The sequence below is a fragment of the Littorina saxatilis genome, linkage group LG10 (genome assembly GCF_037325665.1).
Source record: "Littorina saxatilis isolate snail1 linkage group LG10, US_GU_Lsax_2.0, whole genome shotgun sequence".
NCBI lineage: Eukaryota > Metazoa > Mollusca > Gastropoda > Littorinimorpha > Littorinidae > Littorina > Littorina saxatilis.
This window is the reverse complement of record NC_090254.1, coordinates 43,840,892-43,856,322: the sequence shown is the minus strand read 5'-3', so window position 1 is coordinate 43,856,322 and position 15,431 is coordinate 43,840,892. Positions and strand designations below refer to the sequence as shown.

General features: G+C 43.8%; 1 protein-coding gene across 1 annotated transcript; it reads left to right on the top strand.

The window, feature by feature from the left end:
• The first annotated feature begins 207 nt into the window (after positions 1–207).
• Positions 208–15,252, top strand: LOC138978901 (uncharacterized). The gene is made up of 9 exons (XM_070351717.1): positions 208–906; positions 3,128–3,342; positions 6,478–6,511; positions 9,567–9,772; positions 10,333–10,584; positions 11,206–11,432; positions 11,870–11,939; positions 12,707–13,376; positions 13,722–15,252. The coding sequence occupies exons 1-9, from the start codon at positions 783–785 to the stop codon at positions 14,291–14,293; spliced, it is 2,370 nt and encodes a 789-aa protein (XP_070207818.1). The 5' UTR covers positions 208–782; the 3' UTR covers positions 14,294–15,252.
• The last annotated feature ends 179 nt before the right edge of the window (positions 15,253–15,431 follow it).

Here is a 15,431-nt window from a genome sequence, read left to right as displayed (position 1 = left end):
TCTGTGTCATAGGTATGTAGCCGCTGGATTCGTTGTCTGTGTTTTGGTATTGCATCAAACTCATAATAATTAAAATCGCTTTTTCATTTTTGCAAAGTTAATTTGGCAACACACACACACACACACACACACACACACACACACACACACACACACACACACACACACAAACTCTGAGAAAATTTGCTCATATTGCATCTTTTTATTCCGTTACGAAGTTAATTTGGCAGAAAACAAAAACAAATACAAAACTCGGGAATAATCTGCTTATACTCCATAGAAGTAGCGCGTGTAGTAGAGTTTGCCTTCTCGTTAATTCTGTTTTCGTATTATTATATTTCTCTGTCTGTCTAGTTTTGTTTGTTTGTTTGTTTGTTTGTTTGTTTGTCTGCTTTAGTTGGTTTAGATATGTTTCTAGTGCTTCTGTCTGTTTGCATTAAATCAACTTTCATTCAACACTAGCTCAATTAAGTGTCGTGTCGTGTGGTGTGGTGTCGTGTCGTGTCGTATCCTATCATATCCTATCCTATCGTTTCCTATCGTACCGTACTGTACTGTACTCCATTGTATTCAATCTCACTTTTACCCGTGCAACATAAGCCCTGCTGGTGGTTGGAAGCCAGGCATACACATGCACTTCCAAGGACCACAGCTACGGCTACGGCAAAGAGCCCAACTGGGACGACTACGAATGCCATAGCTACTACGAATGTGAGGACTATTACGGCTCGCTAGAGCACTGTCCCCATGGTTACCAGTTCCATTACGAACACAAGGAGTGTATGAAGGACGAGGATGTCTTCTGCAAATGGCAGATTGACTACTACTCTTCATCTTCGTCTTCGTCTTCGTCGTCTTCTTCTTCGTCTTCGTCTTCGTCTTCGTCTTCGTCTTCGTCAAGTCACGGTAAGAGCAGGAGCTTATGTTAAAAAACACACTCCCCCTCGTAAAAACTTTCGATTTTCCTTCACGAGATGTTATCCCATTTACTCCATGAAACATTCCATAACAACAAGTTTAAATGGGTCTTTAAACCACCTAGACTATAATTATGCTTCAAAGTTATTTCTGGTAATAGCTAGACTTATTTTTAACCTTGTTAACGTCCGCCTCGTGAAAAAACCGCTTCACTGTCTCTGTGATCTGGCCAGGGTAGTACAATGGGATAAGACCATCCCTCCACTTGGACACATACCACCAACATGAAAATTAGTCTGGATGCTGTCTGTGCACTTTCTTTCTTTCTTTATTTGGTGTTTAACGTCGTTTTCAACCGTTCAAGGTTATATCGCGACGGGCAAAGGGGGGAGATGGGATAGAGCCACTTGTCAATTGTTTCTTGTTCACAAAAGCACTAATCAAAAAATTGCTCCAGGGGCTTGCAACGTAGTACAATATATTACCTTACTGGGAGAATGCAAGTTTCCAGTACAAAGGACTTAACATTTCTTACATACTGCTTGACTAAAATCTTTACAAACATTGACTATATTCTATACAAGAAACACTTAACAAGGGTAAAAGGAGAAACAGAATCCGTTAGTCGCCTCTTACGACATGCTGGGGAGCATCAGGTAAATTCTTCCCCCTAACCAGCGGGGGTAGTCTGTGCACAGTGGTATGGTTTTAAATATTGTTTTTAAAGACCGGTGCCTTTTTCGAAAATCAATTAATAAAACAAATTCCAACTCACCACAGCAAGCAGTAAGCGTGTTGATTGTGGGTATGTGACCAAGTGGAAATATGGTCTTATCCATTGTACAAGCCTGGACAAATCTGGGACAGTCAGGCGTACTTTTTTTCACGAGGCGGATGTTAATAAGGTTAAATAGGCTAAGTCTAGCTATCACCAGGAATTACTTTGAAGCATAATCAAAGTCTAGGAGGTTTTAAGACCCATTTTAACTTCTTGCTATGGAATGTTTCATTTAGTAAATGGGATAACACCTCGCAAAGGAAAAATCAAAAGTTAGCGGGCATTCTCAATATTCAAGCTACGGCAAGATTATGAGGTATAATGTATATTTTGAATCGTCGTGGTTCCTGTTTATCTTCTCTCTCTGTTTTTATTGTCAAAGACATAAGCTACAGTCTCCAAAATAGAGTCAATGTTGTTATCATTTAACTTGGAAATATGCGAAAAACGCAAAATTAGTTGTTATTTTAAAGTGCAAACAGAATATCGGCATGAATACGTAACTGAAAAGAATTAATTACATATTTCCTTCGCCGGCACTTTAGAATAAGATGACAACCATACAATAACTTCCAAGCTCAAATCACGAGGAACACTTAAGAACACACACTCACACACACACACACACGCACGCACGCACACACACACACACACAAACAAACACGCACGCACGCACGCACGCACGCACGCACGCACGCACGCACACACTCACACACACACATACACACACACATACTCACACACACACACACACTCACGCACGCACGCACGCACGCACGCACGCAAGCACTCACACACATACGCGCACACACACACGCACACAAACACAAACACACACATACTCACACACACACACACACACACACACACACACACACACACACACACACACACACACACACACACACACACACACACAACCCTTGACTGTCGGATGAATATATTTTAAAGTGAAATTTAAAAAATCATTACATGCAAAGTATAACACTCAGATCCAATCTAAAACAAATGTTCTTCAGGGGAGGCAATCATGCATCTTGCTGCACTTCAGAGGGCAATACACACCGATAGTTTCCCTTGTCAGAGTATTGGGGTTGTGTTTGTTCATTATGGCAAAGAAACGTACCTCATACGTACTGTGGCAGTTCAGGAGCCAAAAAACAAACAACCAGTATTTATTTTCACACAAAGAGACACACACACAGAAACAGAGGGAGACAAAAACAGGGATTTATAAAAACACGTCATAAAATGGAAATAAAATGTGAGGATGAAAGTTGCTTGTTCATTTCCATGCTTATTATTTTCTCAGGTGCCAGGAGATTGGTTTCTTATAACTCTCGCTTACTCCAATGCACATGTCGTTTGCATTTAGAGCGCTTACTTCCCATGTGTTATTTGATCTATAAAACACGTCGTTCCTTATTCCAGGTTCTTACAGCAAAGACTGCCACTCGGAGCACGGCAAAGAACCGGACTATGACTCGGAGCACTGCGAGACGTACTACGAGTGTGACCATCACCACGGTACCCTGCAGCACTGTCCCCACGGTCACCAGTTTGACTATCACGACAAGGAGTGCTATGAGGACAAGTATGTCTACTGCCAAGACCAACGTCACAGCGGTAGTAGTAGCTCGCACAGTGTAAGTAGAGTATATCTTTCATTGCTTTTTCACTGGTCACATGACGAAACTGAAACCAACCATTGGTCAAACAGAGACCCTAGTTCAATGGATATGTCGCAGTAAGTCGTAATGACCCAATTGATATCGCGCAGGAAGTCAGTCATCAGTTACGAGCTAATACGCCTCGATCTGAAATGTGACCCTCCACCACGGAATGAGTCGCATGTCACCTTTGCATGATTTTCATATTTTTACATTTTTCTAAAGAGTTTTTTATGCTCTATCCAGAGGTGAAAACCGTTTTAGAAAAGAGCGAAAACTGTTTGAGTTATAAGCCTGTGACTAAGGTGACCCTCACACTGTTACCAGACACTCCCCGGACTTATATTTAAGCCTAGCGCAGAACCGCGCGAGGTGACATGCGACTCATTTCGTGGTGGAGGGTCACAAATGATTCCTCCTTTCTCGACATTGTAACTGATAAATGTGGATCCTACAGTCGCATCTAACGATAACTAATATCATACTTATGTTTATGGTCTATTGTGGGAAGTCTCAAATTATTTGGGCGCAATCGACTTCAGGAAGCTGGCTGCACAATGTTTTGCTCTGAGTTTTAGGTAAAAAGATTTCGCGAAGTTTCTGTCTGTACTGTCGTAGCACCGCGCAAAGAATAACTATTGTAGATACCTACGTCAGACTTGTTTACCCTTACTATTTTGGAGTAATTCATGACTATTTTTAGGATTTGGGGGGACAAAATACTCCATTTGAGTCCAGACTACGATTTTCAAATGTGTTTCAAATAAGGTTTGTGTTGCTTATGTTGGCGTTTGTAACCACTGGGTTACTATTTTGGTGTTCAGATTACTATTTTTTTTACTTGACCACTACTCTTGTCCAGTTTTGGGGGTAAACAGGTCTGCTAGGTTTAGAGCCAACCTGGTAGAGGCATTATGAAAAAGGAGTAAATGTTATGCAAGATCGTAGACAAAACACAGTGAGATAAAGCACAAGATCAGTGACAAACGTCTAAACGACTAAACCAACCTAGAATCCTCTTTTTGACCTCTCTGCCAAAATGAAAACTTTGACGTCACATGAGAGTATAACCTCGGTCTTTACCGGGTAGCTCAGGTGGTGGAGCACTGGACTTGTGATCGAAAGGTCGCTGGTTCGAATCCGGGCCGGGACGGACACGGGTCAACTTTATGTGCAGACCCAGAGACGGTATCCATCTCCCACCCCCGTGTCACCACAATGGCACGTTAAAGATCTTGGTAATTCTACCATAAGTGCAGATGGCTGATACCACCTTAACACGCATACATCAAAAGCCGTGAGGGCGTAAAAACTCGAATCGTATAAACCAATTCATGTCCAATGTAGGCAATTAAGACCTGACGGACAATAAGCCCCTTAAAATTTACTTTTTACAACAGAAAGACTTGTCGCCCTTGTGGCCACTACATCTATACACATTCAGACACAATGGCCAATTTACCGCTCAACTTACACCCTGTCATTTCAACCCGGAGGGGGTCAATCCTCCGCTTGACCCACGGTCAACAAAGACAGTGCAGTGAGGGGTGGTCGGTGCGTCCAGTGGATCATTACGCTGACCACTGACCACTGCCTTTAGTGACCAGCAGCCCTGTCGTCCGGCGTCTGGTCCGGTGGAGATAATTAATGGAGAACGACCGGCAGAGATGTGGGATTAGTGTGTAGAGGGGTGGTGCGATGTTATGCCACACCTGTGCTGAATTTGTAGACAAGTCGCGTAAGGCGAAAATACAACATTTAGTCAAGCTCAGTCGAACTCACAGAATGAAACTGAACGCACTGCATTTTTTCACAATGACCGTAGTCCGCCGCTTGTGCAAAACGGAGTGAAACTGACGAGCCTGTTCAGCGCTGTAGTGGTTTCGCTGTGCTGCATAGCACGCTTTTCTGTACCTCTCTTCGTTTTAACTTTCTGAGCGTGTTTTTAATCCAAACATATCATATCTATATGTTTTTGGAATCAGGAACCGACAAGGAATAAGACGAAATTGTTTTTAAATCGATTTCGAAAATTTAATTTTGATCATAATTTTTATATTTTTAATTTTCAGAGCTTGTTTTTAATCCAAATGTAACATATTTATATGTTTTTAGAATCAGAAAATGACGAAGAATAAGATGGAATTGTTTTTGGATCCTTTAGTAAAAAAAATAATTTTAATTACAAGTTTCCGATTTTTAATGACCAAACTCACTCATTAGTTTTTAAGCCACCAAGCTGAAATGCAATACCAAACCCCGGCCTTCGTCGAAGATTGCTTTGCCAAAATTTCAATCAATTTGATTGAAAAATGAGGGTGTGACAGTGCCGCCTCAACTTTACAAAAAAGCCGGATATGACGTCATCAAAAAATGAAAAAACGTCGGAGGATATCATACCCAGGAACTCTCATGTCAAATTTCATAAAGAGCGGTCCAGTAGTTTAGTCTGAATCGCTCTACACACACACACACACACACACACACACACACACACACACACACACACACACACACACACATACACACACACACACACACATACACCACGACCCTCGTCTCGATTCCCCCTCTATGTTAAAATATTTAGTCAAAGTAATAAAAAAAAAAAAGGTAGAGCTCTGGGAGTAGTGTCTATTTCACGTATACCACCCCCTTCGCACCCACCCGCCCCCCCAAAAGCCAAGCAATGGCGTTTGAGTGCAGATCTGACTCACAAGGCTGTTTATGATAAACAAGTTATTAGACGAGGAAGGTCAAACATCTCCCTCTTTTCGCATGCAACAAAATGCTTGCCTTGTTTGTGCTAGATTTTTGTTTATGACGCACAGTATAGAGGTAAATGTTTGTATCCAGCCAAAGTGTTTTGTCCTCCTCGTGATAGTTGAATTCCAAACCAGACAAGACAGAACGTGTTGTCAGTGATAGGAAATGTAGATGTTTTGTTGTCAATGGTATCATTTTGCATTTTAAATGTCTCCTATTTTGCATCGTGTGTTATACGAGTATTAGCCTTCCCATTACTAAACGTTACACAAAACTTGCTTCAACATTCTTGTTTTATGCTGTTTGAAAACTGAGAAGTTTCACGTACTATTCACTGAATTTCAGGGTCACCATGACGATCACCATAGCAGCTACAGCAGTAAGTTACACTTTATTTATCTCAACAAGGCAACAATGACAACACGCTCACCAGAATCAAACAGCAACACTGAAAAACGACTTTATTACACCCCCGGTATAGGGGTGTGTATAGGTTTCGGTCGATGTGTTTGTTTGTTTGTTTGTTTGTTTGTTTGTGTGTTTGTGTTCGCATATAGATCTCCAGAATGAACGGACCGATCGTCACCAAACTTGGTGAACAGGTTCTATACATTCCTGAGACGGTCCTTACAAAAATTGGGACCAGTCAAACACACGGTTAGGGAGTTATTGGTGGATTAAAATTATACAAGGACTTATAGAGGGACATCTTAATGGTCAAAGGGAAATAACCATTCTCACTCAGTCACTGCCACCAACTGAGAAGGTTATTTCCCTTTGACGGGGGTGTTTTTCCTACCTCGGAGGAATTTCTTGTTATGATTACGTTTTACAAAAACACACGATCATTACGTTTTTGGATTGTTCGTTTTGCTCTTTGTTTTTGGTGAGAACTTGTTCATTGTTATCTTGTTCTAGTTCTTCTGTCCTGCACTCTCTTGGTCCATATTTCATTATCCCATCCTCCTATGAAACAAATTTGAGTTCCTTTATCGACAGCGCAATATATTACAGGAAATATGAATGGCGATTGAGTTTAGAATCCATAAAGTAAGTCTATGAATATCGCGTTATTCTGAACACTACGCAACTGGAGGAAAATGCCATGCAACAAAAAAAAGAATGATTAAAATGAACACACACAAACCCGTTGGTTAACAAAGATTACTTTAAAGGTCAGATACTTGCTCACACATACCACATTGGACTGAACCAAAGTATATTGAATGTTCGTGAATGTTAGGGAATCGCATTGTACAATATCCTTGAGGTTAAGACGTTGGCCTTCCACGTGGAAGGTTCGAGGTTCGAATCCCGGCAGGAATGGGCAAATTGGCCTAGTGGTTTAAGACGTTGGCCTTCCACGTGGAAGGTTCGAGGTTCGAATCCCGGCAGGAATGGGCAAATTGGCCTAGTGGTTTAAGACGTTGGCCTTCCACGTGGAAGGTTCGAGGTTCGAATCCCGGCAGGAATGGGCAAATTGGCCTAGTGGTTTAAGACGTTGGCCTTCCACGTGGAAGGTTCGAGGTTCGAATCCTGGCAGGAATGGGCAAATTGGCCTAGTGGTTTAAGACGTTGGCCTTCCACGTGGAAGGTTCGAGGTTCGAATCCCGGCAGGAATGGGCAAATTGGCCTTGTGGTTTGTTGTCTGTCATGTGAGCGTAGATGCGTTGTGCTGCCGTTACGCGCCTGACAAGTCAGGCCCAGCACATCCGACTTCAGCTTGTTTTTATATCAGAGTGTTCGCTCTCCTAGATTGATTGCTTTACCGGGCTGCCGAGTTCAATCTACCCGTTTTCTGGATGGCCGTCGCATCTTCCGCATCCATGCTGACGCCCTGAGCTGTCCAGTCTACCGTTGTATTCGCCTTCGGTGCCAGGTTGTGGGCATATCTGTCCTGTTGCTACCTCTGCCGGATGTGTTCCCCTAGTAAGTTGGATGTGACATGGGGGTGACATGGGGGTTTCAGCTAATGGGTCCAACCCCCCAGGTTTGTCTTCAGAGTTTTCCTTCTCCTAGGAATGCTGCCTACCTTGGCTAACGGGTCGTTCCTACCCAGCGCTTGTAAAAGCGGCAGTAACATGGGGCATCCTCGTCCACCCAGCCAGCCGTTGGGAGCAAGCTCCTCGTCCGCCTGTCTGACCGTTGGGATGGGTGACTAGACGTCCTCTTCCGCCTTCGCTGCCGTTGGGAGTTCACTCTCCTCTTCCGCCAGTTCCGCCGTTGGGATGTCTAGTCTTGGTATTTCACCCATACCTGGGGATTTGTTTCATGGGCACCAGGGCGTATCCACACACGGGTGGGCCTGCGTACCGCACGTACGGGGAAAATCTCCTCCGCGCCCTTGCATTTTAGCCTGGGAGCATAGGGCTCCCAGTTTCCACCCAACGCCACGTGGAGGCAATGCATAGGACTTGTTGGTGAGAGGCTAACCGGCAGAAGAGACCTACGCGGATGGCTGCTCTCTTTTCGACCGGTGCTGCATGCAGCTTTGGCTAGCCAGCGATGAAGGCTGAAAGCGGATGCGACACTTAAGCACATGTATGTCAACGCCAACACGCTTGAGACGCATCACACAACCATTTGTTGGGTGCCTAGTGGTTTAAGACGTTGGCCTTCCACGTGGAAGGTTCGAGGTTCGAATCCCGGCAGGAATGGGCAAATTGGCCTAGTGGTTTAAGACGTTGGCCTTCCACGTGGAAGGTTCGAGGTTCGAATCCCGGCAGGAATGGGCAAATTGGCCTAGTGGTTTAAGACGTTGGCCTTCCACGTGGAAGGTTCGAGGTTCGAATCCCGGCAGGAATGGGCAAATTGGCCTAGTGGATAAGACGGCGGCCTCCCATGCGGAAGGTCGCGGGTTCGAATCTCGGCCGCGCCTGGAAGGTTAAGGGTGGAGATTTGTCCGATCTTCCAGATGAATTTACGTGCAGTCCTGCTAGTGCATTATCCGCCTTCATGTGTATACGCAAGCACAATATCTAGTGCTTACAAAAAATATGTAATCCATGTCAAAGTTCGGTGGATCATAGAAAGAATGTAATACCCAGCATGCATCCCTCCAAAACAAAGTACGGCTGCCTAAAATCGAACTACAGACACGCAAAACCTGAAAACATTTTCTCACATTTGGTGAAATTGTTTTACCTTGTATGATCAGACTTTTTTGTGTGTAAATTTTTCACCTAATATCTTCCAGTAGTCAAATGGTTCATAATACAGAGATCTAGATGTACGACGTGTAGCCAAGACGTGTACCAGTACGTGTTGGTATGACGTCACCCACACACGTACTGGACACTTGGTATCTAGACTTGATGACGTTACTCGTACAGATTGCCGTACACGTTCTGAAAGGAGCTAAGCTTTAAATCTTAAATATTGCTTCCCCCTCCTCCCCCTCACGCAACTTATTCTGTTTCCATGACAACCTCCAGGCTACGAGTGCCACCACGAGCACGGCAAAGAGCCAGACTACCACTCTGAGCACTGTGAGACGTACTACGAGTGCGACCATCACCACGGCTCCCTACAGCACTGTCCCCACGGCCACCAGTTTGACTGGCACGACATGGAATGCTATGAGGACAAGTATGTCTACTGCCAGCACCAGAAGTCCGAATATCACAGTGGACACTCTCATGTGAGTTAGGGCAAGTTTTGACCGAATGTATTGCGGTAGACTTGGGAGTGAGACGAGGGTGATGGTGTGTGTGTAGTATAGCAGGTTGTGTGTGTGTGTGTGTGTGTGTGTGTGTGTGTGTGTGTGTGTGTGTGTGTGTGTGTGTGTGTGTGTGTGTGTGTATGTGTGTGTGTGTGTGTTTGAATGCAATGAGGACAAGTATGTGTACTGCTAGCACCAACAGTCCGAATACCACAGTGGGCACTAGCTCGCATGTAAGTTGGAGCAACTTGATTTTTACATTTAGTCAATATTTGACAATATTGCTCTCTCTTTCTCTAACTCTTTATATCTTTAAGATTTCTCTGTTTCTCTGTCTCTGTTTCTGTGACTCTCTCTGTCTCTGTCTGCCTCTCTCTGTCTGTCTCTCTCTTTCTCTCTCTCTGTCTGTCTTTCTCGCTCTCGCTCTCGCTCTCTCTCTCTCTCTCTCTCTCTCTCTCTCTTTCTCTCTCTCCCCCCATCCCCCCCTTCACTTCTCCCTCCCCCTTCTGTTTGTTCATAACCTTACTCGCACCTTCCAGGACGACAGCCACCACGACGACGAAAGCGGAAGTGACGACATGTGGCTCCACATGCTGTCCTCCATGTATGGAAGCAGCTCTTCCAGTGGAAGCAGCAGTGGAAGCAGTGGGGGAGGCGACGATCTGGAAGCCGCTCTTCTTGCAGCTGCTCTAGGAGGAGGAAATGCTGCCCAAGCGAACGCGGCTTTCGGTCTCCAAGGCAACGCTCTTGGAATCCAAGGCAACGGCCTGGGAATCCAAGGGAATTTGTTGGTGAGGTTGATTTGACTATATTGCTCTTACTTTCTCTAACTCTTTCTATCTGTTTCTCTGTCTCTGTTGCTGTGACACTCTCTGTCTCTGTTGCTGTGACACTCTCTGTCTCTGTTGCTGTGACACTCTCTGTCTCTGTCAATCTGCACGTGATTTAAAAAAAATAATAACATTAGGAACATCTGAAAAAAGAATACATTAAACAATCTTGATATAGGTTGCAACATTCAACCATTTCCATTAGTTTTTCAAAATCTAAAGCTGTCCGCAAAAATCTGAAAGATATTGGATTAAAAAATGAATATGAATATTGTTAAATACAATAAAATATTAACCAGTTTCTTATCTCTTTTGTGTGGAGATAAAACAATCAAAAAAATCTGAAAGATAATGAATAAGAAAAATGTATTACATTGTATCTACCATTTTCTGTTCTTTTCGGAAATAAACCAACATGGCCATGGGAAACATAAGGGATTACACGAAAACACAATATGGGTTAAAACATTTCAACTTCCTTTTCCTTCTGAAGAAAAAAAACACACACACAAAAGAAACCAAAAAAACATACATAAATACATAAACACATAAATAAATAAATACACTTGTTTATCTCTACAGCCAGGACTTCTAGGTAACCAAGGCAACCAATTCGCTCCAGGCCTTGGGATCGCGGGGAACCCAATCCAGTTTAACCCAGCCGTCAACCTGGGTCCAAACGTGAACCAGTTCCAGGCTGCTGGAGCAAACGGGTTCGGGGTTGCTAACCAGGGACAGAACGCGGCATTTGGAAACCCTAACGCCCTCGGTCTGGGTGGCAGGTTCAACACGCAGACTTTTGGCAGAAGGTAGGGATGACCTAGTTAAGAAATGAATATTCATCGCAGAAACTTACTGCATTCATTATTATTACAACAACAAAATTACAAACAAAAATAAAGACATGTTTGTTCTTAAAATGTGCGCAAATAAAATAAGATAAGCGTTTTATGCGTTCCAGGCTTACTGTTGGCTTCTTTCACCAAGACAGTTCAGGATTGTCTCGGTCAAAGAGTTTCTGCCAGTCCAGGATTTGATAAACTCAGGGGAAAATGATCATGTGTATTCAGAATATAACAAGTTAGTTAAAGGAACGCATCATTTTTGACAAAACCGGACATTCACAGGTACATCGACCCAATTGACATTATCGTGACCATCAAGTGTATTCAGCTACCACCCTATAGGTTGACAGTTTGACTAAATGTGTTCATATTGCTTTACGCGTTCTGCTTTACATCTTCAGAGGGACGCTGGGAGCTGAAGGGGCTGTTGTCGGCGTCGATGCTGGTTCTGTGAATGTGGACAACAATCAGGTTTGTGTTGGATTGGAACATGACAAGACATCTTTTCTGTGTGTGTTTTCTGTTCTTTATTTGCCGAATCACCTCGCCCCCCCCCCCCTTCCCCAAACAGAAAAGAGACAGAAAAGACAGTGTAACGGGGTTTGTCCCCAATGTTATTACCCTTTGTGTGTACCAGTTATTATACTCCAATAAAAATGTAATTCGTGAACTAGCCTTCACTGTGCTATTTGTAAACGTAACTTTTGATAACTTAGTCTGCAATAATATCTTCATTCTGAAGTACAACACTAGCAATGCCATCACTGTAATTAGTAAACAGAGAGTTCTTAAAAAAAAAATCCCTATGTCCTATGTGCATGGTGTTCAAAGATGTCCTGACTTTCACAGACAGTACTTGTAACACTGTAAGCGACATAGACTTAAACGTACAAATATAGAGTCTTGAGCAATTTTCATCTTTCGAATGTCCTCAAACGTTCGTTTTTTTAAGTTCTAAATCAATGCACCTTGATATAAACACAGACTTAGTTTTAGCAGTTAAAGGCCAACATCGCAGGCGCGACAGAAGTAGCTCTGTTTTCTCGTGCCTGAAACTCATACGGTAAAGCTGGCAACGCTAAATGCATCTCTGTGGCTTTCTACTACAGCAATGCTTTCTCTCCTAGAAACGGATAATCGGCTTTAAAGATTCGCTAAGAAGAACCATCCCCGCACTCATGTGATTATTACAATCTGCCATTGTGTTCCCATGAACGTCATTGTCTCTGCTCCTACAGACTCTTCTCGTCAACCAGGACGGCAAGATCCTCCGACCTCTGGGTTCAGCTGACGGTCAAGGTCGCAACCTCTTCGTTGACCAGGATGGCCAGGTGGTGGCCCAGGACCCTCAGGCGTCGCCACCCACTCCACAGCACGCAGCGTCCGGCGCTGACCGGCCACTGACCGCTGCTGGTTGGGCTACAGCGTCCGTCAACCCCGTGGGTACTCCTCCCTCGCTGCCCCGTCAGCCGACTGGTAGCGCCTCGCTAAATCCCGGCCAGGCTGCAAGGGGAAGCAACCCCGTGAACCCCGGGGTGTCGCAGCCTGGAAACGCCCCAGTGAATGGTGTTCCTCGGCCTCGAGTGAACACGCCAGCTCCCAACAATCCGGCTTGGGGAAGCAACACGGTGAACCCCGGAGTGACTCAAGCAGGAAACCCACAAGTGAATGCTGCTCCTTGGCCTCGAGTGAACGCGACAGCTTCCATCAATCAGGCCAACAACGTCCAAGTACAGGCTCCCAACGGCCAACAGTTCATAGTTAGGGGACAATCTCCTACTGCCCAGAGTCCGGTAGCACGTCCAACACCAAACTTAGGACGACGAGTGCCTTTAAAGACCGACGCGCCACCACTCGGCAATGACAATTTTTCTGCCCAGGTTCCACAAGTAACCACTCGCCCACCAGGTGCGACAACTCCGTTCAACCTTTAAGCAAATTATCTTTCTTATAATAGCCCTGGTATTGCCTGCAACACCTAACATGTCATCATTTTAGACTTTAACATTTCAATTGGCACTGTTTATGCTCTATCCGCGCGCGAGCGTTTGTGTGTGTGTGAAATAGTTGCTTATATTGATTTTGGTAATGTTCTTTTGTGTTTATTATGATCAAAAATGTAATTTCTCATTTTGAGATAATAAAGTATTGTATTGTATTGTATTGTATTGTATTGTATTGTATCGTATCGTATTGTATTGTATTGTATTGTATTGTATTGTATTGTATTGTATTGTATCGTATTGTATTAAGGTGGACGACCTCAGACACAAGATCAAGGGACGCAATCTCCAGGCACCGACTGGTCCGCAGCTCAAGGGACACAACTACAGGGCCCAAACTCTGGTCCAAACAGCAGGAACGCAACGCCCAGTTCAACAAACACAGTCTTCCTCCCCTCCATAGGAGTGAAGGTCCCCGTGGTTGACCAAGACCCGCCTGGTAGAGCTGCGTCATTCCGTAGAGGCTCATCAGTCTCGGCTAAAAATACCCTTCCTTCTCCAGTAACCGTCCAGAACGCGCAGGCGCAACCTAACACCGCCGGAAACGAAAACGTACAGATTTTTCCGCCGGTCACACTCCCCGACGATCTGTCCGCCACGACGACTAGTCCTGAATGGTGGATTCTGGGAACTCAGGCTACGACACAAAACCAATGGTCAGGGGTACAAGTTCAAGGTCAACGGAGTACAGCGAGGGTAGACACTTTGGTCCCAGATGTCTCAACGGGTCTGTGGTTGCTGGATGACGCTGATGATAATGGCCACAGCAGAAATGGTGATGGTCACGCCACTAAGATTCTTCCTGGCAGCATCGTAGTTTAATCGTGTTTAACGGGTTTGTGTATCACTTTGATATATAGTATTGATTAGATTATATTGGATTTGGTAGTATTTTGCGATAAACGTTTTCCCCTCCAGATGTTACACGAACTACCGGTTTGTGGTGCGCATTTGTGAACCTTGACGTTAAATGCATAGAATGGAGGAAAAACATGAATGTTGCTAACTAAACTCGACTTCATTGTTTTAAATGGTTGTTGGTGCGCATTTATGAACCTGGACGTTAAAATGCATAGTATGGAGGACAAACTTATGAGCGGTTGCTAACTAAACTGACTAAATTTGTTGATGGTTGTTAGTGCGCACTTTTGAACTTTAACGTTACATTCACAAACTGAAGGAAGGACACACCGTCACGAGAGTTGTTTACTGAAAACGACCAACATTTTTTTCAATGGATGTTGTGGCCATTACTGTCCAGTTTTCATTGTTAGACCAATTTAGCCATTAAGACGCAATTAAGTGTTTCAGAACGTACCGAGTACCGCCGATTGCAGTACAAAATCGTACCTCCATGAGAGGTTACTGCATTTTACAGGCAGTAAAATGTTAGTTTACGTTCTCCATGACCATGGTTTTGTTTTCTCACAAAGAAATGTTGAGATAGATAATTCCATGTCACCAGTAACAAACAAAAACGTAGAGCATTGGATTGCAATTAACGTGTGAGTGGAAGTGAGAACAGAACCAAATCAAACACTCAAAGGCGAAGTCAATTGTTAAAATATAGATTGGTGAACATTTGCGACATTCTCTGATTTTCAGGAAATAATATGTGTTGACAGGTTTAGCAGAAATATTCCAAACGAGTAATTTGGTGATCGGGTTGTACATATATTCATGTTATTGTTTACTTTTGCCATTCCATTCATATTACTTTTTCGTCTCCACGAAAACGTTTGATTGAGTGTTGTGAAATGCAAGAATAAATCTAATGATCTTCGCACTTTCCAAGTTGTGTTTTTTCCCCTTTGTCTGTTGTCTTCTTTCCTTGTTTCTTCCTTCCATTTCTGTCTTTCTTCCCTTTTATTTGTCTTGTGTGTGTGTGTGTGTGTCTGTGTGTGTGTGTGTGTGTGTGTGTGTGTGTGTGTCTATGCGGTACAAATAGGTCGGAGGAAAG

Coding starts and splice junctions, on each gene's coding strand:
- LOC138978901 (XM_070351717.1), top strand. CDS start 783: ATGAAGGACGAGGATGTCTTCTGCAAATGGCAGATTGACTACTACTCT. Junction 3,343..6,477: donor GTAGTAGTAGCTCGCACAGT/GTAAGTAGAGTA, acceptor ACTGAATTTCAG/GGTCACCATGACGATCACCA. Junction 10,585..11,205: donor GAATCCAAGGGAATTTGTTG/GTGAGGTTGATT, acceptor TTATCTCTACAG/CCAGGACTTCTAGGTAACCA.